At 34.6% G+C, this 24,061-nt stretch overlaps 4 protein-coding genes across 10 annotated transcripts; 2 read left to right on the forward strand and 2 right to left on the reverse strand.

Moving 5' to 3' along the window:
• Positions 1–790: 790 nt before the first annotated feature.
• On the reverse strand, positions 791–7,016 carry LOC109855876 (FACT complex subunit spt16). Of its 2 annotated transcripts, none has more exons than XM_020430563.1 (18): positions 6,924–7,016; positions 6,526–6,647; positions 6,308–6,412; positions 5,928–6,092; positions 5,687–5,839; positions 5,454–5,600; positions 5,101–5,370; positions 3,691–4,977; positions 3,375–3,557; positions 3,163–3,294; positions 2,916–3,085; positions 2,640–2,826; positions 2,480–2,558; positions 2,214–2,385; positions 2,032–2,118; positions 1,842–1,907; positions 1,653–1,778; positions 791–1,573 (listed from the first exon to the last, which is right to left on the reverse strand). In XM_020430563.1, exons 2-18 carry the CDS (start codon positions 6,592–6,594, stop codon positions 1,567–1,569), a joined length of 3,405 nt encoding a protein of 1,134 aa, XP_020286152.1. In that variant the 5' UTR covers positions 6,595–6,647; positions 6,924–7,016; the 3' UTR covers positions 791–1,566. The 2 variants fall into 2 exon arrangements, with proteins under 2 accessions (XP_020286152.1, XP_020286153.1); XM_020430564.1 differs by lacking the exon at positions 6,924–7,016 and adding an exon at positions 6,801–6,891.
• Positions 7,017–8,021: 1,005 nt separating this feature from the next.
• LOC109855878 (tyrosine-protein phosphatase non-receptor type 4) lies at positions 8,022–15,998 on the forward strand. 5 transcript variants are annotated; one of them, XM_020430570.1, is made up of 19 exons: positions 8,023–8,568; positions 8,636–8,858; positions 9,125–9,320; positions 10,002–10,213; positions 10,299–10,427; positions 10,548–10,596; positions 10,703–10,870; positions 10,958–11,078; positions 11,173–11,260; positions 11,352–11,504; positions 11,589–11,821; positions 11,913–12,074; positions 12,203–12,383; positions 12,468–12,635; positions 12,757–12,932; positions 13,021–13,220; positions 13,339–13,682; positions 13,777–14,061; positions 14,170–15,998. In XM_020430570.1, exons 3-19 carry the CDS (start codon positions 9,305–9,307, stop codon positions 14,251–14,253), a joined length of 2,769 nt encoding a protein of 922 aa, XP_020286159.1. In that variant the 5' UTR covers positions 8,023–8,568; positions 8,636–8,858; positions 9,125–9,304; the 3' UTR covers positions 14,254–15,998. The 5 variants fall into 5 exon arrangements, with proteins under 5 accessions (XP_020286161.1, XP_020286159.1, XP_020286158.1 ...); XM_020430572.1 differs by having other exon boundaries at positions 8,022–8,858; positions 12,230–12,383; XM_020430569.1 differs by having other exon boundaries at positions 8,023–8,858.
• Positions 15,999–16,742: 744 nt separating this feature from the next.
• LOC109855886 (cytochrome P450 6k1-like) lies at positions 16,743–19,735 on the forward strand. Of its 2 annotated transcripts, none has more exons than XM_020430582.1 (7): positions 16,743–17,175; positions 17,385–17,883; positions 18,018–18,253; positions 18,369–18,599; positions 18,775–19,055; positions 19,229–19,418; positions 19,510–19,735. In XM_020430582.1, the coding sequence occupies exons 2-7, from the start codon at positions 17,468–17,470 to the stop codon at positions 19,665–19,667; spliced, it is 1,512 nt and encodes a 503-aa protein (XP_020286171.1). In that variant the 5' UTR covers positions 16,743–17,175; positions 17,385–17,467; the 3' UTR covers positions 19,668–19,735. The 2 variants fall into 2 exon arrangements, with proteins under 2 accessions (XP_020286171.1, XP_020286172.1); XM_020430583.1 differs by having other exon boundaries at positions 19,229–19,422; positions 19,510–19,656.
• A 1-nt stretch (position 19,736) lies between these two features.
• LOC109855879 (calpain-7-like) lies at positions 19,737–24,050 on the reverse strand. Its single transcript, XM_020430574.1, has 13 exons — positions 23,824–24,050; positions 23,412–23,703; positions 23,170–23,333; positions 22,827–23,076; positions 22,424–22,743; positions 22,176–22,308; positions 21,648–21,841; positions 21,322–21,549; positions 20,963–21,207; positions 20,686–20,894; positions 20,387–20,595; positions 20,050–20,279; positions 19,737–19,963 (listed from the first exon to the last, which is right to left on the reverse strand). Exons 1-13 carry the CDS (start codon positions 23,866–23,868, stop codon positions 19,822–19,824), a joined length of 2,661 nt encoding a protein of 886 aa, XP_020286163.1. The 5' UTR covers positions 23,869–24,050; the 3' UTR covers positions 19,737–19,821.
• Positions 24,051–24,061: the final 11 nt, after the last annotated feature.

A 24,061-nucleotide genomic window follows, 5' to 3' on the forward strand; every position in this document is an offset into this window, starting at 1 on the left:
TACAAGTATGAGAACTACGCAAATGAGTTTTTTTTTTTTTGTTTTTGTTCTGACAACAACCTTATACCGGCTTTCTCCATTTTTTTCGCGTGCGCGCGAGATTCGATTGATTTTCGTTTAAGATTTTTCGGTACACAATACATATGGGCGTAATATAAGAACTATTGTAAAAGAATATATTTCTATACGCCTTTGTACGCCTTTTGAATGAAATTTAAAACTATGACAATAAAAGTATTGTCTGTTCTTCTAAGATATACACATTTTTAAAACACCAATTGTGTGTAAAGAGCCAATAATATAAAACATTTTAAAATATGTAAAAAATTCAAAGTTTATAGCAAATACTAGGAAAGATCTTATTGGAGAGCCCGTTTAACATAATGAATCATATATTTATCATTAGTACATTATCTTGCATTTCTCTTCTATTATTTTCTTTATACACATACAATAACTAATCTCTATGCTGGGAGATGCTTGTATTAATGTTGTCTTACATGTGGATACGAATTTCTATTGATTTGACAAGAACTTCTATTGATTCACAAATATCGCAAACGTGTAAACTTCGAAACGTGACTGTTTCTTGATAATGCTTCGTGATACGAGGTGCTTCGAATCGTCTTCGACCGCGGTGTGTTGCTCCAAAAATCTATTGATAGATCTTAATATCGTCGGACAAGAAAATGGAATGAACCATGTTCAATCTTAGAATCTACATTAATTAATCGCAAATGTCAAAATTATAACAAAAAAAAAAAAAAAAAAAAAGACAGAAAACAGAAAGGAAGTGAGAATTCCATCTTTTAATAGGAATACAAAACAAATTAGGAAGTACATATGAAATACATACATGCATCCCTAGGTATAAAATGTGATCTTATATTAAAATGTTATTCTTATGTACACTTGAAAGCTCACACAGATATACGGCTGCAGGATGTTAACGTAACTCTCAGACAACAGACTCGAACGAAGAACTTGTACTCCAAATTCGTGAACAGTTCGAACCAGAAACATTTTGTGCCGTCTTATTCTATTATAATTTATGACAATTTTGTTATTTTGTTAACACATGTTGTCCCGTTTTATGATACATTTTGTTTGCGCAATGACGTGTTACGTAATTTATGCCTGTACCGCATGCGTCGTTACAAAATAAGCCTCGCTAAACTTTTCCGAACTGCTCGAGTATCAAAACTCGGAACAATTTTAACACTCGAGCTTGAGATTCGAAAGCAATTCAATTAGTTCGAACGTTGAGACCTCGAAATTCTTCCCAACCACTCGTATAAGTAAAATTTATTGATGCTACAAACTAAGAGTGCATACAAAAAGAAAATACTTCGAACGACAAAGCAGTCACTCTCAAATTATAAGGTAACATCAAATATTTCAATCGTTTCTAATGCAAGAAAATGTACTATATTTCTTAGCTAAGTTAATGGTTAGGTTACTCGCTATAATCTTAAATACGAAAGTACTTAGAAATAATGTTGTATTTGTTGTGTATCTTCCTGTGTGCTTCTTTCTTAGTGCGCGAGTACTCTCCTTCACACACGTTTACTTCCTAAAAAAAATATATACATATAAATGATATAAAAATGTTAAAGGAACATAACAAAATCGCGAATAAATCGATTATTTACCTAGACTTTTTAGGTGACCTTCCGTTTCTTTCCGAACTGTCCTCGCGAGACCGTTTTTTACTGCTGGACGAGGAATGCGACGACTTACTTTTGTCATGCTTATCGTGTCTATCGCTCTTTTTGGGGCTACACAAACAAACACGCCAATTGTAACAAGATACGCTTATCACAAAACTTAAAAGTAATCACCTGTGTTTGGACGATTTGGAAGGAGACCCTTTCTTGTGCGAGCCCCCACTCCGTGATCGATCCGTTCTTTAAAAATTACCAAAACACAAAACTCATTTGAGTCAAATTTATAAATTTTTAAGAAAAAGATTTTGTCTATCTTATGCGGAAATATCAGGTATTTTTCAGTACAAAGGTATCATAGTTTTACCTGTGTTTGTCCGGTGATCGCTTGTCCTTGCTGCTGGACACGCTTTTGCTTTTCGAACTCGAAGAGCTCTTGTGCTTGGAATTATGTCTTAGAGTACGAAACAGAAAATGTATTTAAGAATCAATATGATCAATAAAATAAATACATACGCGTCAAAATATCAAGTCTATTTGAATATATACCTGTCTTTTGACGGAGGTGTAGATTGTCTTCGATTGGCTTTCTTCTTCTTATTACTGGAAGTATAATCGTCGCGGTAACGATCATCGCTTCTTTCTTTGTCCTCCTCGGCCGCTTCTCGCTCCAAATCCGACCAATCCTTGCCGGATTCCTCAGAACTACCCAATTCTTCTTCTAAAAAACGTAGAATCAAAAACAATATTACAAACTTAAAAAAGTAAAACCAAAAGAAAAAACAATAGAATAACGATGTTTGACAAAACAATACCTTCGCTATCGGTATCTTCAGAAGCTTCAGAATATTCGGAATCATCGTCAGATTCTTCCTCGCTATCCATATCTGACGGCTATAAACAAATTAAATGCAAGTAAGATTATCAATTTATCAATTCTATTTGGTTTGGAGAAAATTTTTTTTGCATACAAACCTCATATGCATCATCCTCCTCCTCTTCTTCATCTTCAACATCCTCTTCGTTTTCCGCATCACTTTCAGGATCCAGGAATGTCCATCCTCCGCTATCGAAGAATCCCTCAGGATCATCAGTTATAGTTTTCATGATCTTGGTCCAATTTAGAGACTGAACTCCTTCCGAGTATCGAATATCACACGAACTGAAAAAAAGAATAGTTAAATTATAAATTTAATTATGTAACGACAAGATTATTCGTTTTGTTTTAAATAACAAACATGTGTCACTTACTTTAACCACTCTTTGACATGATCCAACATATTCATAGGGATGGCATTTACCATCGCCACTTTTCTATGATAATCTTTGAAAACGAAGATCATGTCGAAGTTCTTTAGATGAAACTGCACTCTTTCAAAGTGAACCAATTCAACATCTTCCAATGTAATGACAAACGGAGGCTGGAATTTGACATGACACGTACAATGTATATACAATAGTTATAATATTTTGTTTTAAAATAGCGACTTTTGATTACCCATTCTGTGAGATTGACCAAACATCCGCTGGTTGGTTGAAGCAAAACCGTACTTCTGTAAGGCGCACCAGGAAATCCCAAGTCACGAAATGGTGTATCAAATTCAATATCTTGTTTAGTCATTCCCTCAACCTTTATATGGCACAAATACGTATCGTTAATGCAGTTCAAACAAATGTGAATCTGTTAACTTCGTTTGACTTTGTACGCACCTTTTCGCAAAAGCTTTTAAAAGCAGTTTTTAATTTGTGTCTTAGCTCTCGTTCCGATTGTTCGGCAGCTAGATCGTCACGGTCGTGCATGTGTTGATGTTTGCCTAAATCTGTAGTTATTTCTCCAACTTCCGTATAAAACTGTACATCCAAGTGTTTCTTTTTACCAAACATGATGGCATGCTAAAAATATGAAGACAATATTAAAAATATATATAATACATACAACAATTGTTATAGATGTATAAAAATTTTAAACCTTACTAAATTTCAGTAAGTGAAAATTTTATATAAGATATTAACTTGATACATATACCTTTAAGTGAAAATGGAGCAGTATAATCATTTCACCATCGCATGGTTGGAAGAAAGCATTTTTTATGTTATTATAAAGAATATCCACTTTGTCACCGCGAACCGAAGTATATCGGAAACCGTTGACATGCGCTTCCAATCCACCCGTCATTCTTTTCGTGACTATATTCGGTCGAATGTACAAGTCCTTCAGCTTTGGATTGCCTTTGTTTTGTGACAATATTAAAGTGTCCTGTTTTACGAGATCTTCCTTCTCTCTCTCTTCCGCTTCTCGGTTTCTGTACTTCTTTTGGACCTCTTTGATTAATCTAAAAGCTGTGTTCAAGTTCGACGACGGCGCGGATATCTCGCCGGGCTCTTTGGTATTTGTGCTTCGATATGTCACTTCTTTGACAAACGTTGCATCAGGTTGAGGGTAAGATCCGAATTCATTTCGCGCCATTGTTGCTCCCGGATGGAAAAAGTTTATTCTAAGATACGTATAATCTCCTTCCACTGACTGGGAAATGTTCTTGATTGTTGATATGTGGAAAGGTACGGGAATACCAAAAACAGGTAGAATCACAGTCTCATACTTCTTGTCCACGTACAGCTTCAGTTCTCTGACTTCCGCCTCACGTGGCATATGACTTAGACTCTTGTAAGAGACGGTTGATTTACGTATTTTCTCCTGTTCCTTACCACCGGACTGTTGAGCCAGACGAGCCTTAGCGATCTCATTCAATTGTTGAGCTAACTCTTTCTGATGTTGCTTTCTCTTCTCTTCCGAACTGTGTTCTGTTCTCAATTTGGATTCTATTACAGCTGTTCTCTTACCGCGTCCCAAGATCTCGGGTTTTGGCTCATTTTCTTTACCACTTCCCTCCTCTTCGTCGTCCTCATCGTCTTTTACATATATACCGATATTCTTTACCTTTTTCTTTGCCGGTGTTAAGTTAGTAGCGGGTTGATCCTCATTCACCATAACCGTATCGCCTATGAAAAGAGCGTATATTTTTCCTTCTTTGTCTGTCGCATCTGAATTAGTGAGGTTCGCGAGACCAACATTGACATTGAAGACCATGCCCTTTTTGGCTACTGCGTGGGTTTTCGGGCCAATTAATAAAGAACTTTCCTTGAACTCGATACCCATGGCAAATCCGAAGTTCTTAGTCAAATGATTCAGCATTTCCGGTTTCTCATCTTTCACGAATTTGATGCCAGTCTCGTACACTTCGCTTATTTGTGTGCCAGCTTTTAACTTTTTCAAGATCTCCTCTTCAAGTTGCAGTAAAAAATTGTAATTTGTCTACAATATCACAACAAATTAGTACATGGTATACTTTAATCATTAATTTAATTAAATCGATAATGACAGCATTTACAAATGTATTACAAACGTAAAACTTTCATTTTTCAATTGCACACATACCTCAATTGACTTTGTAGGATTAACCAACAAAGTTCTCACTATATTTGAACAATAGGATTTGTAACGTGCTCCCAATGAACAAACAATGACGCCAAAATGAAGAGTGGTATTTTTATCACTAACGGCACTGAACTTGAGAGAATAATTTCCACCACTTTGTATAATCGCAGGATAGCACATATCTACCTGCGTCACATCTACTCCTGTTACATACTTTTTATTTGTGATAGCTGCATCTACACCTTCCGCCAGTTTCGAATGTTTAACTTTCTGCAATCAATACATACATATTGTAACTTTTTTTTCTGAAACATCATGAACTTGCATGTAGAACTGTAAAAAAGAAAGGGCACCTTATCGGAATCTATGATTTCCATTATCTGATCCTTAAGATATTTGGTAAAGACATCCATAGATACCAAACAAGCTTTCCTTATAGTAAGAATTTCGCTGTCTTCCTTTGGACACATGACATATGCAGCTGCTGCGCTTACATCCACCTAATTTTGCAAAGATATCCAATGTTATTTTCAAATTCATACATACAATACAAAAAAATCTTTACTCAATTATCTCGTATGCTTACCGTATCAAATGATTCATTTTTTAAAGCAGCTCTCCATGCATCCATAAAGGCACCAGGGTAATTTTCCTTCGAAAATACTCCCAGAGTTTTGCCTTTTTTACTTTGTTTCATTACTTCAATGAGTTTGGCAAAATTAGCTTTGTCTTCATCGCTCTTCAAACAAATATCCAAATACATCAGTGCCCAATGTCGAGATGTAACGACAACATTAACAGAAATAATCTAACATTTTTATACATACTCTGTCTCTCACGAACAATTTAACTGGAGGAACTCCCGTATCCTCAGTTTTCTGATTTTCCACTTTCCTCAAAAACTCAATTTTCTTTTTGCTAGCTAAAAAGGTGATTATTTCCTCCGCCAATATCATTATTGTGTCTGTGAGTTCATAGCTGAGCAACCATGTCTAAAAACATTTGCATATCAAAATACAAAATGAACAATTGCCCAATTTCTAATGCTTGCTTCCAATGCTACTCCCTTTGTTACATTTTATACAAAAGCACAAAAAAACATTAAGTACTTGAATCAAAATATTGCATTCTTCCGAGAAAACGCTCGCAATAGGTGTTGTAAAATTTGCTAAATAACAAAGATTTGAAAATCTTGAAACGCACGTACCTGCAACGCCGTGGACTTGCTGTAAACGATATCCTCGTCGGTGCCGACAGCCGAGACCAGACAGTCCATTTTACTGAAACTATCATCGGTGCCGACTTCTCCATCCTAATCGTTGAAAAGACAAATGGATTGTGAAAAATTGAAAAAAATCTCAACTTTTTATCGGGATTGTCGAAGAAACGCAACACGTGCGCGTTTCTATCTTCTAACGTGCTTACCTTCCAAGCGGCGTACATGCGCTTCATGCGCCGAAAAAACATATCCTTGTCAAGAGACACGTTTGCCATGGCGTTTGCGTTTGATTTTGACCCACGCACGCGGTCACGCAAGACCTGTTACTCTGTAATATGCGAAATTAGAAATTAACACAATCGCGATGTAAACGGTAAGGAACAAAACATTCGGGAGACGCGTGGAGATGCTTCGGCGTTTATCACATCTTCCTTCCTGTTCTCTAAAGATTTACGTCAAGTAGTGCGCAATATTAACAAACCAAAATCCTTTTCAACCGCCGACAATACAAACTGCTTGGAAGCGAATTACAGATACGGAGATGGCGGGATTTATACCGATTTATAACCAAACCCGCTAAGTACATACGCAACAACATACTCACCACCACCGCCGCGGTGACGCGAATTATGGCTTCTGCGCATAATAAAACGCCGACTGGGCCAGTCGAACTGGCGTCCCGCGTACTCGCTTCAGAAAATCCAAAAGAAGATTCTGCGTTTTCATCAAGTTCAAAGATTTTGATGTCGGTTTACGGTCTTTGCTGCTTGTTGTGATTGGCTTATTCGTTTGGATCAAATTCAGATATAAAAGTTATTGCCAATCATAAGCACCAAAAGCGCAAAAACCGACGTCTCAACCGTTGAGTCAGCTGAAAGCGATCAGTTGATTGGTTTTCTCCCGTCTCTTCTTATCTTCGGGTCTTGTTTTTTTGTGACTCCCGAAAAATACATTCAATTGACCGCGTTATGAGTTATGCAATTGGTCAATTTCACAAAAAACATAAAAAAAAAAATCATAAAATTTTGCCCGAGAATTCGAACCGAGATTTCTCGGATTGTCAATTCGAAATCGGAGAGCTCCTCCAGCAGGGTTACGTTCCAAAATTCTATCTTGGTTACTAAAATGCTACATTTCACGTCACGTGTACTATAGTTTTTGGTTACCAAAATAGGATTTTGGAACGTAACCCAAAAGGAGAGAGTTGTGCAAACTCTCGTGACTCTCGTCACGGTCGCTTCTGATTGGACAAAAGAAACAGCTGCCCGCTGGAGTACGTTCGTAAAATCCTACCCTTTACTCCTTTTCACTTTAGAACTAGGAGCTGTTTTTTTTCCTCCCTGTCACGTGACTTTACTTCGGTCACGTTTTTAAAGTCACGTGTTGCTTTTCCTTTTTTCTTTTGGTCACGTGACTCCTTAGCACGGAATAGAACCGTGTTCTCGTGTGAACAACATAACGTACGTACCGACAAATCGTGGACACGGCTACGTAGTTGCCAATGTGCACCACCCACATCGTGGGACATTTCGCTGGTTTACAAAAGACGGAAAAGCGATTACACATTCGCTTGTATAGGTCTGGCTCCTCTCAGTCCTCTCTCTCTGGGCATATATAATTCATCTACTAGCGCGCTCTGCATCGAATCTTTTCGTTGCATATACCCTTGAACTAGCATTTTTACCCTATGATGTCCGATCTCTCGCTTACACGCTCGCACACCACCAACACGCAAGCACGTGCGCGCTCGCGCGCGCTTTCGGTTTTGCAAGCGTGTGCGTAAGCGAGCGATGTGTTTACGTATGTGTGTGTTTATACATGTGTAACGCGCCATATACACAACCTGTAAATACAACCGCGTTTTCCACCGTAGGCGTCAAACGTCTCTCGCGCAAATCGGAATGCTCGAGAGAGCCGACCAGAGCTATTTCGTTTCCGCAACAAAAGTCCGCGCGAGTGTGATTCGTATATGTGCGTTCAATTTGGTTTTTGTTCGCTACGCTAAAAGCATATATTATATTATACATATGCCGCAATTGCGAATAGACGGCACATATGTGCGTACAATGTAACAAGCTCGCTCGTGCGGTAGAGAATTGCGGAATACTTTTTTTTAACCACGAGATTGATCCAACATCACTCTGGTTGGTGCGTTCACAGACTGACCGATTGTTGTAACAACGCGCGAATTTGCCTTATGCGTCGATTGACGAGCAGGTGGAGAGGTGAATTGAAAAAAAAAAAAAAAGGTGCGAATGATTAGAAAATAGAAATTGCTAGTGAAAAAAAAAAAAAAGAAATCAAAAGTGCAATTAGACGTACGACAGGTCCACTGGTCTGCCGCATCGAAGTGAGCGTGATTCGGTGTTTCACATTCGGAGCGAATGTCTTGGTAGATCAGTCACAATTATGAAAAGGTGCGTATTCTTTCGCCGTTCTGAGGAGAAACCGATTCCCGGAATTGCACGTATGTTTGGAACAAATCTGATCCCCTTTTGCGTCAACTAGAGGCGAACTGCGTGGCTCATATATCATGAATGTAAGTATTGTCAAAATAATTTATCGCATTTTAAATTTTAAATCGATTGTAAAATTTTTATTGCAATCTTTATCGTTGCAAAATTATTGGTTTTTTGTTTTTAATTATTTATACTTAAATACTGACGGTACACCAGTATTTATGCGTTTTGTTTATTGTGACTTTTAGTAATCTTTCATATTTTTGTCATTTCTATTTCTTTTTAATAATCTCTTATGTTTTTGTCATTTCTAATAATTATGTAGAAATGCGTCTTATATTAACAGGCTGGAAAATATTCATAAGAATTGTCTGATGACAGTCGATTGGAGTATTTTCTCTTTCACATGTGTCAACCATTTTCAAAATATTTCTGTTCTCTATCATTCTGGCACACAGTAGATGGCAATTTGATTATGTAACTCTTGTTGGATTATTGACCTAAAATCTTGGTGAACTTATTTTTAATGACATCCCTGGAATGTAATTATATCCTTATATTTATTTTTTTGTGTGACGTGGTGAATAACATCAGTTTGATTTACGAAGTTCACTTTAAGAAAAGTTTACTTTTCAGCTGTACTTTCTTTACATTTTTATTTTATAATCACGAGAAAAAAAAACTAAAAGAAAAACCAGATAAAAGAAAAATATGTACAGATAAAATCGGAAAGTACAGCCAGAAAATGTAGACTTATATGCAGCAAGGTGTTGTTTTTCTTCCTACGCTTCTTTTAATAAAACAATACAATATTCTTATAACAATAATAATATTCTAATAATATTCCTAACATTTAAAATTTATATAAAAAAACTACTGTGTGCTGTTTTAATGATTTTAGATCATTTCCTTACTAATTTTTAGTTGTCAGATGACTTTTATATAGAGATGACTTTTTACATATTTATTAATTTTGGATATGATAATTTCTTATGATAGAAATAGTTCTTTTCCCGATCCAAATTTTATGTGTGCTAGTGATACAATATTCCATTATTCTATTAAAAAAATATGTTATAATATGTATGCGATATAGTTCAAGAAACTAACTCTATTTAAAATTTTGGTTGTTAAAACTAACTAAACCTGTGTTTATATGTAAATAAATTACTTTCATACTATATTGATTGTTACTACATATAGTTTGTTTGATTCTAATACAGGTAGTCAGCATAGCAGAGAGGTGGTGTCGAGAGGGTGGTTGACACGCCTTCGTATATTTGAGATGATTGAAAGTGTATCACGCAGAGCGTTGAGTGGCTCCAGCGGGAGCTACCACGTTCGTGGTGCTGAATTAGCGAGAAATCGCAGATTAAAATCTCTGTCAGCTACTGTTACTTTTTTAGATGATACACAGCACACATTTCAGTTAGATGTAAATATTTCATTCAGTAGTGGTCTTTAGTAGATTTAATAATTTGTATCCAAGTAATCACAAAAAATCATAATATATTGTGCAGAAACGAGCAAAAGGACAAGTTCTTTTAGACTTGGTCTTTCAACATTTGGAACTCATTGAAAAGGATTACTTTGGTTTACAGTATGCTGAAAATGGAGTTAATGCAACTATTCCTACATCTGACGTAATGGTAACATCGTTTAAAGATATATATTTGCATTGGGAGTAGCTGTTTGATTTTCTGCTCTTTTCATTATTACGTGACATAGTACGCTATGTTTAGTTTACAATATATGAACACTTTTTTCAGAGATGGCTAGATCCTTCTAAACCTATAAAAAAGCAAATAAGAAGTAAGGGTAAAGATCATATTTTTATAATTATGTAGAATCTAAATTGTTCAAATGGTAGTATGTTTTTATTTATTGTACAATTATAAATATAGATACGTTTGTTTGATTTTAGGTGGACATTTCTTTTTTAAAGTGAAATTCTATGTATCCGATCCTAGTAAACTACAAGAGGAATATACCAGATATCAATTCTATTTACAAATACGGAGAGATATTTTACAAGGGAAACTACAGTTGCCACCTAGTACAGCTTGTTTAATCGCAAGTTATACAGTTCAATGTAATACATATAATTCATTATTATAATATTTAATATTTCAATGTTTTTAGTATATCAAAAATACATTTTGTTTCTTTGCACTTATAGCGGAATTAGGCGATTATCATCCGGAAGAACATGGGCCAGGTTATCTGTCACATTTGCAACTGATACCTGGACAAACAGAAGAAATGGAAAAGAAAATATCGGAATTACACAAATTACACAAGTCTATATCTTGCAATTAATCTTGAATGAATATTCAATAATTTGTTTCTCTTAGTTGTTTTAATATTAAAATAAAATTATTTTTATTCTTTCAGAGGACAATTGCCAGCTGATGCAGAATTTAATTTCTTAGATCACGCTAAGAGATTAGATATGTACGGAGTGGAATTACATAAAGCAAGAGTATGTTACTTCTAAAAACCAAGATTTTAAAGATAAAATATTTTTGAATATTTTGTTGTCAATTTATATCGATACGTTTATTTTTTTTTAGGATTCAACGAACAAAGAGATACAGTTAGGTGTTACATCAATTGGTTTGGTTGTGTTTCAAAATGGTATAAAAATCAATGTATTCTCATGGTCAAAAATAGTTAAAATATCTTTTAAAAGGAAACAATTTTTTATACAGCTTCGGCGAGAACAAGTAAGTTGGATTATTAACTAATTTACGGTGTTCCCCTCTTTATTAGATTTAAAAGATAAAAATGATAACAAACTTATGTTGCAGTCTGAAAATTACGATACATTGCTGGGCTTCAATATGCAAACTTATCGTAGTTCTAAAAATTTATGGAAAGCTTGTGTTGAACATCATACCTTCTTTAGACTTCACAGCCCGAAAATGCGGCCGAAACGATTTCCTCTTACTTTAAGTAGTAGGTTCACGTATTCAGGACGTACGGAATTTCAAACGGTTGAAGATGGGAAACATAGAGCGCGTGTGGAAAGAACATTTATACGGTACGATCAATATAATTACGGTTAATATAACACAGGGATTAATATAATAGTTTAACATTTTATTGAAACTTTTTTCATGATTTATATTTAGGTCTCCTAGCAAAAAACTCACTCACACTATTACGGCACCTGTAAGTGAAGACAAAGGAAAATTAATACCTCCCGGAAGATCCGCACGATCCTATGACAAGGTTCAGTCTCTCGGCGCTCGGGAACCTCGTCAAGCATGGGGAGAAGGACATCCAAGTGACGAGTAAGTTACAATTGACGTGATATATTTTTGCGCGTAAAATAAATTTGTATTACCGCGCAACAAGAAAAATGTCGTTTAAGCATATTTTTAGTTGGCATTTTTTTAGTTTTATTTATCTCCTCTTATAGTGAAGGTGGTTTTTTATCTTCTTTGAGGGAAGAAATAACAGGAAGCTATACTCAAGGTGGAGCTTTTTCCCCGGCATTGGGATCTCGAGTGTTTACTTACGCGGACGATGATACAACTAATGAAAGAAATATTTACGATCTGCCAGACTATAGCGAGCCTACAAGCTCACCAGCGCCACAAGTACGTCTAATTATTGAAAATAAAGATGTAATTAAATGTGAGAGCAAGAATATTTTACGAATACATATTGTTTTATTATTTCAGATATTAGAAGACGGTTTAGTTACCATATCGTTAACACCGGACGAACAAGGTCGTTTTGGTTTCAATGTAAAAGGTGGATTAGATTTGGATATGCCGATCTTGGTGTCACGAGTCGCTCCGAACACACCCGCTGATCGATGTTACCCGAAATTGAACGAAGGAGATCAAGTATTTATTTAAATACGAATCTTAAATTTTACTTGTAGATATCAATAGAATGCTTGATACTGATTAAAGTATAACTCATTTTTCGACACATATAATATAAAACGTGTATCTTTTCGCGCAGGTTGTTTACATCAATGGAATCGACGTGAGTGGTTTGTTGCATGAACGCGTGGTAAATCTAATACGGCAATCGCGCGATCGCGGAACCGGTGAACTTACGTTAACCGTCAGGCCTAACGCTCTATACAATGCATTAGCTGGTACCGATGAGACATCCGAAGAAGAACCGCCTTATAGGTACGTAACTCTAAATTACAGATATTTTTTTTACATATGTTACACAAAAATATAAACGCTCTGATTCTAATAATGTATTAACCGCAAGGTATGTGCCTGATGCACCTCACGCGGCCATTGGATCCGACGCACTGGCACAATCTATGTTATTGCTCGCGGACGGTCTAGCAAGCGGTGCTCTTATCGCGCAGTATGAGCAGTTGTACAGAAAGAATCCGGAACTCACGTCACTTGAATCAAAGAAGCCAGAAAATCAATCAAAAAATCGCTACCGAGATATATCGCCGTGTAAGTTAGAATAATTTGTAATAAAGAGTCAAAATATAACATTTTTGAAGTTGATGAAAGATGTAAGCAGAGATATATCTGTAAGATAGTTTATGTGAAATAACGTGTGCTTCTACAGACGATGTCACCCGAGTGATCTTGATGGGATCTACGAACGGGGATTATATTAATGCCAATTATGTGAATATGGAAATACCAGGTTCTGGCATTATTAACAGATATATTGCCACGCAAGGTCCGTTGTCTTCCACCGTTGCCGACTTTTGGCAAATGGTTTTAGAAGCCGGCAGTACGCTCGTCGTTATGCTGACGACTTTGGTTGAACGTGGTCGTGCGAAATGCCATCAATATTGGCCGGCGTACAATGAGACTTTGACTTTAAGAAATCTCACACTTACGTCCACTGCGGAAAACGTCGAGGATACATTTATTTTTAGAGAATTCATACTTCGCGATGTTAATGTCAGTAATGTCTCGTATTTCTGCAGCTTATGTATGCATGTAAACAATGTAAATATGTATATTAAGATGCGCGTTTTTACGTATATTTTTACAGACAGGGGAAGAGAGAGATATAACGCATATGCAGTATTGCAGCTGGCCCGATCACGGAGTGCCTAGCGATTGGCGGCAATTTACCACGTTTACAGAACGTGTCAGGGCAGCTCGTACCGGAATAGTCGAGCCCGCGGTTGTGCATTGTTCCGCTGGAATAGGACGAACCGGTGTATTAGTTTTAATGGAAACCGCCCTGTGTTTAATTGAAGCTAATCAACCAGTATACCCATTAGATATTGTACGCTCTATGAGAGATCAGAGAGCAATGATGATACAGAATGCTGTAAGTCAACGATCTTATTCGTTTTATCGTCAAATATTTGATGTTTTTTTTTCGAATATTAAGTGTGCAATATTATTCTTTATCCAAATGCGTAATTTTTTTTTTCAGAGTCAATATAGATTTGTGTGTGAAGCAGTTCATAAGGCTTACAGTGAAGGAATAGCCAAGCCACTTCCAGAGTTTAGTAGGTGAAAATAAAAAACAAAAAGGCAGCATTGTAATTATATCATTTCTTCTTTCACATCTTACATCATGCCACTTTAGATCATAGTTTTATACTTTGACAATAACGTATATATATTATAAAAAATATATATTTAATATATAGAATATTCTCTATAGAAAAAACATTTTTAGTGTGTAAAGTATATATCACATTTACATATAACTGACGTCCAGTGCTCATCTGTATTTTAATATTTCTGTGTCTCTACTCGTATTGTAGTTTTTACAAAAAAAAAAAAGTTCGATTTAGTGATATATTCTAGTAATTGGTTCAATTTCTCTTTACACAAGATATCATTTCGTGCAAAACAAAAATGTGATCACGTTTGTCTCGAACATATGTGTGTGGTAACTTTTTCTAATAATTTTAAAATATACATTTCTCTTATGCATATGATATATTTCTCTCGAAGAGAAATGTTAGAAAGGCAAAAACTTCTATTATGTATGATATATATATCATTAAATTTATACATAAATTAAAAACAGACATTTAGGTATTTAACAAAAAATTTAACATAATATGCAAATTTTAACAGCATTGAATAACGCGACTATTCGAATTTATTTAAGAAGTAATGATTTTATTATTCGATATATATTAAATAGAAAGTGTTATTATTGTCATAACAAAAACTACCAATATGTTATATTTATTAACAAAATATTTTTACATTAATTTTTTAGCGATAATAATCAAATTTTCTTGTGTGAGAATTTCATAAATGAATATTGTTGAAATTTTAATTTCTAGAAGTAATATATTGTTAAAAAATTCGTGTAAAATCAAAGAAAAAAAATATTAAAATGCATAAATTAATATGTATATTTTATAATATCACAAATTTGAAGTACAAGTATGAAAATAATGACAAGTATAGAGAATGTTTCAGATCTTGTATTACATCCCAAAATTATTTGGGAACAAAAATTCTATACCAAAACATATTAAAGCTCTAATAGATTTTGATTTATAAATGTTAAAAAAATAAATTACTAAAAAAAATTAGATAATCTAAAGTTTGCTCACTTGAGACGTGATGCACTGCATCAGTCTGAAATATTCTGAAATATTCTGTATACTAGGAAAAAAATCTCTTATTTAGATATAACAAACAAAAAGAAGTATCACACGCGATACAAACAAAGAATATATACAACAACTGTGTATCTCACTCACAATAGATATTTATAAATTTCCGCGCATTATTTATTTTTTACACAATAAACCAGATAATGCACTAACATATCTCTACATACAAAGCTTTATCTGTAATTTTTTCACAAACAGGCTTTTTTTCTGCTTGACATATTCGTTGAACTTTCAATAGTATAAGACTTCAATCTCATTGTATTAATAATACTAGCATTTTTTATAATCTATTTTTGTAATACTACAAAGTGTGTGTGGTACTGTGTAATAAACATTATATAAGAAAAGTAGTAGCCTGTAATCTTTCATGCGTGTCCAAAAGAAAGAAAGTTGATCTTTGACCGATTATAAATTGCGCCTATGAATGTACACACTTGAATGAATATATTTTCTTTATTACATATTGCTTTTAAAATGTCTATCACACTTAAAATGTATATTCTTTGTTAGCGCATGAAAGAAAGGAAAAAAACGCAAAATCTATGTCAATATAGTCTATATGTACAATAACTAATTGAACAAAAATCAAAGAAATCTTATAAACTATGAGAAAGGACAATTTACAAATTTTGCCACTAATATATAATTAAAATACGTATCTATATATTAGAAACCAAGAGTATATTTCGTAAGTAAATTACCTTTTCCCATTAGTTCTATGATTCTTTTCTGCAATGTCTTGACGCGATTTATATTTTTATCACATATTGTATAACCTTTTCGCTCCGAGGATTTTTCCTTTAAAATTGACCTCGCATTTTAGCTGAAAAAGTTAATAATAACCTGCTACCCCCCCCTTCAAAGTTAATTTTGAAGGTCAAAGAAGTAACCAGGATTTTTTTCAATTTTTTTCCTAAATTTAGTGCATTAAATTGACCTTATAAACATCTNAAGTTAATTTTGAAGGTCAAAGAAGTAACCAGGATTTTTTTCAATTTTTTTCCTAAATTTAGTGCATTAAATTGACCTTATAAACATCTATTACGTTCGCTTTTCTTGCTGGTCCATATATGGACCAGTCCCGGAGCGAAAAGGATAAATAATGTTTTATGTACATAGTACTATCGATTACATGTGAAGCCATTTGTCTTTGTCGATACATCTATATATAAAAAAAAATTATATATATATGTATATATAATACAAATATATATATATATATACATATATATATATAACAGAAACTACTTTTTTATATAAAATAAAAAATGCAAACAATGCATGTGTGTTGTAAAGAGACATTTTAACAATTCACACAAATAATAGAAAAAAATTTATATACATATACATTTGCGTAATAAATTTATTATTTGCATATATACATAAAAAGTGTGTATTGCGCGCGCACTGTATTTGAGGAATTATTATAAATTAAAAATTACTCTACACTTTTCTATACATGCGCAAACATATAAAGTATCAGCATAATTGTTTTTAATTATTTTCTGTCTATTCAAAAAGCTTTCTTTTTTTTCGCTTATTACGTTTATTGCCGTGAGAACGGCTGACTCTGCACGGCAGTTGAGTTGCGTGAGAGAACTACAAAAAGAGAAAGAGCGCCAGGAATGAGCGAGACGTCTCTTTAATCTATGCCGAAAACTACGACGACATTAGATAAAAAGAAAGAGCAAGACTCATAGATCAAACGACATTCAAGGTCCGAACGTCGGTACGCGAAGAGTGTAAATTCAATGATGAAGTTGCGACCAAGACCAGACACGTAGGCAGTTACTACGGTAGATAATAAAAGAATTTTATTGATTAATTTTTTTCCAAACATAATGTATTAAATATAGATTAAACTATAATTGTTATTTAACTTATGTACACTATATGTACATATTTAAGTTTGCGCTTTCAAGTTTTAAGTGTGTAAAAGTTGAAGATATCGATCGCGATTTTAAAGCAAACAATCTCTACTCAAAGATAAGCTATCTTCTTTCAGAAATAAATGCAACTCGTTTATCTTGTACAAAATTGTACAACAGAATTTCATAAAATACACAAAATTCGAGCGGATTGTGCAAAATGGCAATAATGACCAAGTGTGCGTTCTTCGACGTAGTCTTGATATTCTCGTCGCTTTTGACGACGTTTTACTTTTGGATGAAGTGGAAGCATTGGTATTGGCAAAGACGCGGAATACGTTCGTTACCTACACACTGGTTCTTCGGCCACTTGAAAGACGCGATTCTGATGCGCAAGCCGGCAGGAGTGATTCTCGCCGAGCTGCATCAACAAGCCAATGATGATGACGAGGTTTTGGGAATCTACGTGTTGCACAAACCGTTTCTGCTAATAAGAAATCCGGAACTGATAAAACAAATAATGATTAAGGACTTTCACGCGTTCTCGAATCATCACTTCACCGCAAAGACCAATGCCGACAGTGTCAGCAAATGGTGCCTCGGTTTCGTAGACAATCCTGAATGGAAATATCTGCGGTAAGAATAAATATGCGCGCAACGAACCGCCGTCTAATAATAATCAACAAGTCATTTCTCTTTGACGTGAAATCAACAAGAAATTGGCTTTTTAATCCATTTGCAAGAGAGACATATTCTTGCTTCTACTTTAGGATGAAAATGACGTCGGTATTCACGAGTAGCAAACTGAAGAATCTTTTTTTGTTGATGCAAGAATCCGGGGAAGCGATGAGGGATCATCTGCACGATCGGTTCACAAATGTTTCCGAGGTGTCATTCAATGTCCAAGATACGTTTTATAGATACACTACTAACGTCATATCCTCCGTTGCGTTTGGGATTCGAACAAACTGTTTTGACACACCGACGCCAGAATTTTATAAGAAGTGTAAAATATATGTCTGTCTATAATATATATAAATGTTAAATTTGTTACAAAATACATATATAAATTTTTCTTTAGTATATATATATACATTTTTTATACACATTTACTTACACAGCACGAGACGCTTTTCGAATAACTCTCCTGGGGTCATTACGATTCTTCTTTTTGTATTTCTTGCCGAATATTGGAAAATATATGGGTGGGAAGATGCTTGGAGACAGCACGGATTATTTCCGCAAAGTTTTTTGGGATTCTATGGACAGTAGAAGTCTCACGAAAACTAAACGGGGAGATCTGATAGATTCTCTTTTGCAATTAAAGGCTGAACCAGACAACGTTCCATTTCGTGAGTCTCACTATATGTGTGTATATGTGTACGTTACACTACCATTTCTAAATTAAAACACTTCATTAAAAAAAAAAAAAGAAAAAAAAATTAAAACATCTTTATTCACTAGAAAAGCGAAAAACAAAAACAGTAAAACAGATCTATCTACCTTCGCAATAATTAATTTTCTCAGAATTCGAAGGAGATGCTCTTTTCGCTCAAGCAGCAATTTTCTTCGTGGCCGGTCGCGACACCAGCATCAGTACCATGACTTACGTTCTCTGCGAATTGGCCAAACATCCAGAAATACAGAAACGTGTGAGGCAAGAGATCCTCGAGAAGATTAAAGCGGCAAACGGTCTCACGTACGACGCTGTTCGCAATATGAAGTATTTGCATCAAGTGATAAACGAAACATTACGACTGTATCCACCTGCACCAATTCTTGACAGACTTACTGTTACGGAATACACGGTAAAGTCATCATAAATATATATTTCTTCATTATATTAAACAAATTGCAAAAGCAAAAAGAACACCGTATGTTTTTTCAATGATGAATTTTTACCGAGACAAACTTTATGTAAGAAAAAAGAATTGAATCAGTTTAACGATAAACGCGTAATAATGACAAAATATAATTACAGTTTCCTGGCACGAAGATAACAATCGAGAAAGGGACACCGGTATACGTCTCGGTGCGCGGTCTTCACACTGATCCCAGATATTATGCGGATCCCGCGCGTTTTGATCCTGAACGATTTAGCGATGAAAAGAAAAACGAGATTACACCCTGCACTTTCGTGCCCTTCGGCGAGGGTCCGCGAAACTGTATTGGTCGGTGAATCAAACTTTCAAATTCTCGCCTACGTCACATCCTATCTTTTGTTTTCCAAGTAAGTCTTATCTTGTCATACTTTTGTCACAGGTATGCGATTAGGATATTTGCAAACTGCCATGGGACTAATAGCAATTCTGCGTGATTACGAGGTATCTTTGAATCCTTCTTGGTTATCCGCCGTGGATGCGCGGAACGTGTTCACTTCTCCGCCAACCGGTTTTCTGTTGGACTTGAAGAGAGTATAATATTTTAATAACGTGTATTATTTTATTATTATTTTTTTTAATATCTAATATTTTCTGAAAAAATAAGTTTTGCAATATTTAAATAAACATCTTGTATATACACGCGAGAAACTTGAAATATCCGCGTTTAATAATCAACGATTTATTTCATTTCTTAAAGAAGTTGAAGCTTAAAATTACACGAAGATTTACAGATTAAAAAGAACGGCCCCTCTTGACCAGGCAAGTATGTTGAAGGAACAATCTGATAAGTTCCTGCTGGTACATCTTCTAGTTCCAAATATACAAATCCAGATCTGTAAATAAAAAAAAAAAAAAAGAAGATAGTAAAAACAAGATAGTTAAAACAATTTAACAAAACGATATAAAAGAAAGTACAAACCTGAACGGTCCAGAACTTTTTGTTTTAAACGCAGTTGCCGCGTTTGCATCATTCAATATAACGGTACTGATGTCAAATCCAATTTGATAAGCTCTAGGTCCTTTCAGGATAATTAACAAATAATTATTATTATTAGCACTTTCAAGTACTACTTGGTATCGTGGGTTACTCATGTACGTGGAATGATTGCCACATCCTCCTGCTGTGATGCCTTTCCATTGCCCTGTGACCTGTAAACACACACATATATAAATAAAATTATACTAGAAAATATAAATCTTAATTTAGAAAAATTATTTAAAAAGAATGTATAGAAATATATTAGCAAAAAATGTACTTCTTCTTCATATCGGTAAAGCTGAGGTATTTTTCGCAACGTAAACGGACACGTGCCATACACGCGAAGCGTGTAGTAAATGGTATTTGTTTTTTCATACTGGGATATGACCAGATTGTATTTTGGATCACTTTGTTCACTGAGTCTGATCTTGCACAAGTAGTGTGGACTGTTTATTCTAACACCATCGATATAAGGTGGTGGATCATCTAAACACAATTTCGTTTCCATCATATATTATTTGTGTAGTTAACAAAAAAAATGTGAGACAGAATGTAACAGATCGCGCGGATGCTTACGTGGATAATACACTCTTTTTCCATTATTGCGGTAAACTAAAACTGTGATGTATTCCTGGTTTTGTCGAAAATCAGCTATATCTGTAATATGCCTTGTAAGAAGTATCCAAATAGCACCTGTCCCTTTGCTCTGTACTTCCAATGAGAACTGTGGATTATCACCTATGTTATACGCGTCTTTAACAGGTCCGATACCAGCTTTCCACATCCTGCAATATAAATTGAAATTACTATGAGATACACGGGGAAAAATAATGGAATAAAACGGATCACGTACTGATGTATACAGTAAGTGTAAGTGAATAGTCCTGGATTCCAATTTAGATAAAATACATCGAAAAACTGACATATGCTGTTGTAATCGATCCAAAAAATGCCATTATCAAATTGCGAAGCGGATTCCGGATCGTAATTCAATGCCTCTTTCAAATCCGCAGTCCAATGTCGTGTATCGAGTTCGGAGTAATTGCCCTTCCACCGCAAGTGAGACCACGGATTTTTTAACTGTAGTAATCTTTCTCCCTGCACGTGCATTAACAACACTTCTAAATCTTTCTAAATCTCTTGCGAGTGCGTATTACGCATTAAAAAATTTTAATTGCGTCATGTATTGTAAGAAATATATAAAATGCTCACATTAATCTTTTTCACATCAAGAACGGCGTATGCATGACTCGGCACAAGACCTGTGCGCTCTGCATCAACTTCTGACATTTCTCCTGTCGCTACGGTCACTAGTACGTCTCCTCTATGAAGTCGCGATATCAGCGTATCAAATAAACTATCTTTATTAAAATCTGCATCATCTGTTCTTATCGCACATCTCTCGGGTATCCAGCCAGTTAAGGCATGTAAGTCTATATTCTGTAAAAAAACCAAAAGCCGATGTAATATATCAAGAGAAGATTAATAAAACAAGTAGTGAAATGTTTTTCACAGTAATTCGGATTATATGAACTTACACTGTTCGATCCAGGAAAATCATAACCACCCATCACTTTCATATAAGCCTTCTCGAGTAAAGAAATCCATAGTTCCCCACGATTGTTACTATACGAACATAACAATTGGTTGTTATGTCGGCTTACAGGCAAAAAGTCATCTATTATTACTTTACGTGGTACGCCATTGATACGTAGTTTCACCATGTATTTTCCTAATATTATATGTTTTTCGTCACTTCTAATATACAATAATAATAACAACAACAACAAACATGGAAGCATACATATGTTTTACTTGCAGAATAAATACTTTATACGAAGAATAATAGTTCTCCTTAAATATTATAAGTACTGCGTGAAAAGCAAGATTACAGAATAAAAAACTACAAACTAGATTAAGTGTCTGTATAATATGTTTCTATTTCTCGGATGTGATGCAAGCATTTTTATTTTGTTAGTGTAAAGAATATCCATGTAGTGTAAGTATAGTTAATACTTATAATCGTAGTATATATGAATTAATATATAAATAAGAAGAGTATTTACCAAATGGATTATATATAGGCTCCTTGTTTTTGTTTTTGGGATAAATAATCGACGTTATAAGTCTTCGCCCGAATTTTTTCTCATATTGCGCACTTACTGCAAGTGAGGCAACAAATGAACAGTCAGAAACCACCTAAAAGGCAATCAAATATTTAAAAAATATTGCAATTCAAAAAACATTTTTCCAATATTCTTAAAGAGTACAAAAATACTATAAAAAAAATATGTTAATATATGTTAATACTAACGGTCTGTTTTATGCTGAAGTAATCGACATGATGACCAACAACCATTTTAGGATCAGAATACAAGTCTTCTGGTCGATACCATCCGGTAAAATCACGCTTTTGTTTTGGAGCTAATTCCAAAACGCCATCTTTATCGGTAAACGGAATAGCGTATTGAAACTTTTCAGCAAGATCAATACTCATAAATGGTACAAATTCGTGATCATTTATACGAGAGCTATGCAGTAATACTCTTTTTTCCTCTTCAGTATAATTAGTGCTACCGGTTACTTTGAGATGTCCACTGCTTCCTCTATGAAGCGAGGATCTAGTATTTCTAGCTGCAAATATAATTTTTAGGTGTTAAATACATTTGTAATTCTGTACAATTTTATTTTTATTACACATTTTACTTGTTTATTACCTGAAGTAGACGACGGTGTGGTATTTCCTAATTGCTCAGATTCTACTGACTTTGACTGATAAGTATCTGAATGATCAATATCTGGAAGATTACCTTCTGGTACAGATGGTAATTTCGAAAGACTTTTTATGACACTGTCATCTGTAGTTTTAACTCCTGTAGTTTTAACTCCTTTTAATTCCTCCGCTCGTTCAACAGCAACTTTAACAAGAGTCATTAATTTTTCTTTTACTTTTGTATCAAGAGTTTTCTGTAATTACACATCATACAATTTAAGTATGTTAAGACAGTTTAACAAATATATACATACATACATATAATAACAAAGAGAAATTGTATTTACTGCATTAAGCCCAAGTTCAGCCGCATCAGTGTATAATTTTATTGCAACATCCTTTAAACCTTCTTCGTCCGCACTCAACGCATGATTCAAAAGAAATTTACATCTCTGTAACTGAGACTGATCCAACGATTCTGGTTTATGACTATTCTTCTCCTCATCTTGAACTACAAGTTACATTTTCTATTGTTATATCGTTTGCATTGTTTTTAAATTTAAAAAAGATTCATCATTCGTGAGCTCACTGAGTTGTTGTATCGTCGTTATTCTGTCACGATACTCCGAAAGTTTTTCTTCATACGTGCCGTCTAATTGTAACCTAGCAAGCAGTTTTACAGCAAGATCGTAATAATACAAGGCTGGTTTAAATTGACCCTTGCCGTCGAATTGCACAGCCATACGAGCAGCAAGCAGCGCGTCCTCCAGCGTTTGTGCCATTTTTATCAATATAAAAACAAGATGATCAGAGAAAACTATACGATGAATAATTGATCGATAAATATTATTGAACGCCACATCTGTTCGTGCTCCGATTTTCTATAAAAGAAAATACAAATTATCAACAATGTTGTAACGACTCAATGGTACTCCATTAACTTCGAATTCTATTAAATATCGTCGAAACAAGCCTCCGACAATCCGATATCACGAAATTACAAAGTCTTGGATTCGGGTTTTTGATGTTTTTGGAGTTTTCGTCATCAACAACCATAAAACATAAACAATACATAGATAGATCCGCAATTGCAGTGTTTAGACAAAAATGTCTAAAGGAAAATTCACATTGAATTCGATATTGTTTGACGTGACGAGTAAACATTGCAATGTCCAATAGAAACACGTGTTTTCCAGGGAAATGTGTTTTCATCAGAGAGAAGAGTGAGAGTATGGTCAG

This window comes from Pseudomyrmex gracilis, unplaced genomic scaffold, assembly GCF_002006095.1.
Source record: "Pseudomyrmex gracilis isolate BER0280 unplaced genomic scaffold, ASM200609v1 scaffold_101, whole genome shotgun sequence".
NCBI lineage: Eukaryota > Metazoa > Arthropoda > Insecta > Hymenoptera > Formicidae > Pseudomyrmex > Pseudomyrmex gracilis.

What these genes read in the sequence shown, in the direction of transcription:
- LOC109855876 (XM_020430563.1), bottom strand. Translation starts at nt 6,594, where the DNA reads ATGGCAAACGTGTCTCTTGACAAGGATATGTTTTTTCGGCGCATGAAG. An exon ending in TTAAAAGCTTTTGCGAAAAG is followed by an intron (nt 3,295 to 3,374) that starts GTGCGTACAAAG and finishes TGCCATATAAAG; the next exon opens with GTTGAGGGAATGACTAAACA. An exon ending in AGGAGGATGATGCATATGAG is followed by an intron (nt 2,559 to 2,639) that starts GTTTGTATGCAA and finishes ATTTGTTTATAG; the next exon opens with CCGTCAGATATGGATAGCGA.
- LOC109855878 (XM_020430569.1), top strand. An exon ending in CGCAAGTTATACAGTTCAAT is followed by an intron (nt 10,871 to 10,957) that starts GTAATACATATA and finishes TTGCACTTATAG; the next exon opens with CGGAATTAGGCGATTATCAT. An exon ending in GAAGGACATCCAAGTGACGA is followed by an intron (nt 12,075 to 12,202) that starts GTAAGTTACAAT and finishes CTCCTCTTATAG; the next exon opens with TGAAGGTGGTTTTTTATCTT.
- LOC109855886 (XM_020430582.1), top strand. Translation starts at nt 17,468, where the DNA reads ATGGCAATAATGACCAAGTGTGCGTTCTTCGACGTAGTCTTGATATTC. An exon ending in CCTGAATGGAAATATCTGCG is followed by an intron (nt 17,884 to 18,017) that starts GTAAGAATAAAT and finishes CTTCTACTTTAG; the next exon opens with GATGAAAATGACGTCGGTAT. An exon ending in GCCAGAATTTTATAAGAAGT is followed by an intron (nt 18,254 to 18,368) that starts GTAAAATATATG and finishes TTACTTACACAG; the next exon opens with CACGAGACGCTTTTCGAATA.
- LOC109855879 (XM_020430574.1), bottom strand. Translation starts at nt 23,868, where the DNA reads ATGACGAAAACTCCAAAAACATCAAAAACCCGAATCCAAGACTTT. An exon ending in TTGATGTGAAAAAGATTAAT is followed by an intron (nt 21,208 to 21,321) that starts GTGAGCATTTTA and finishes ATGCACGTGCAG; the next exon opens with GGAGAAAGATTACTACAGTT. An exon ending in TACACTTACTGTATACATCA is followed by an intron (nt 20,895 to 20,962) that starts GTACGTGATCCG and finishes TTTATATTGCAG; the next exon opens with GATGTGGAAAGCTGGTATCG.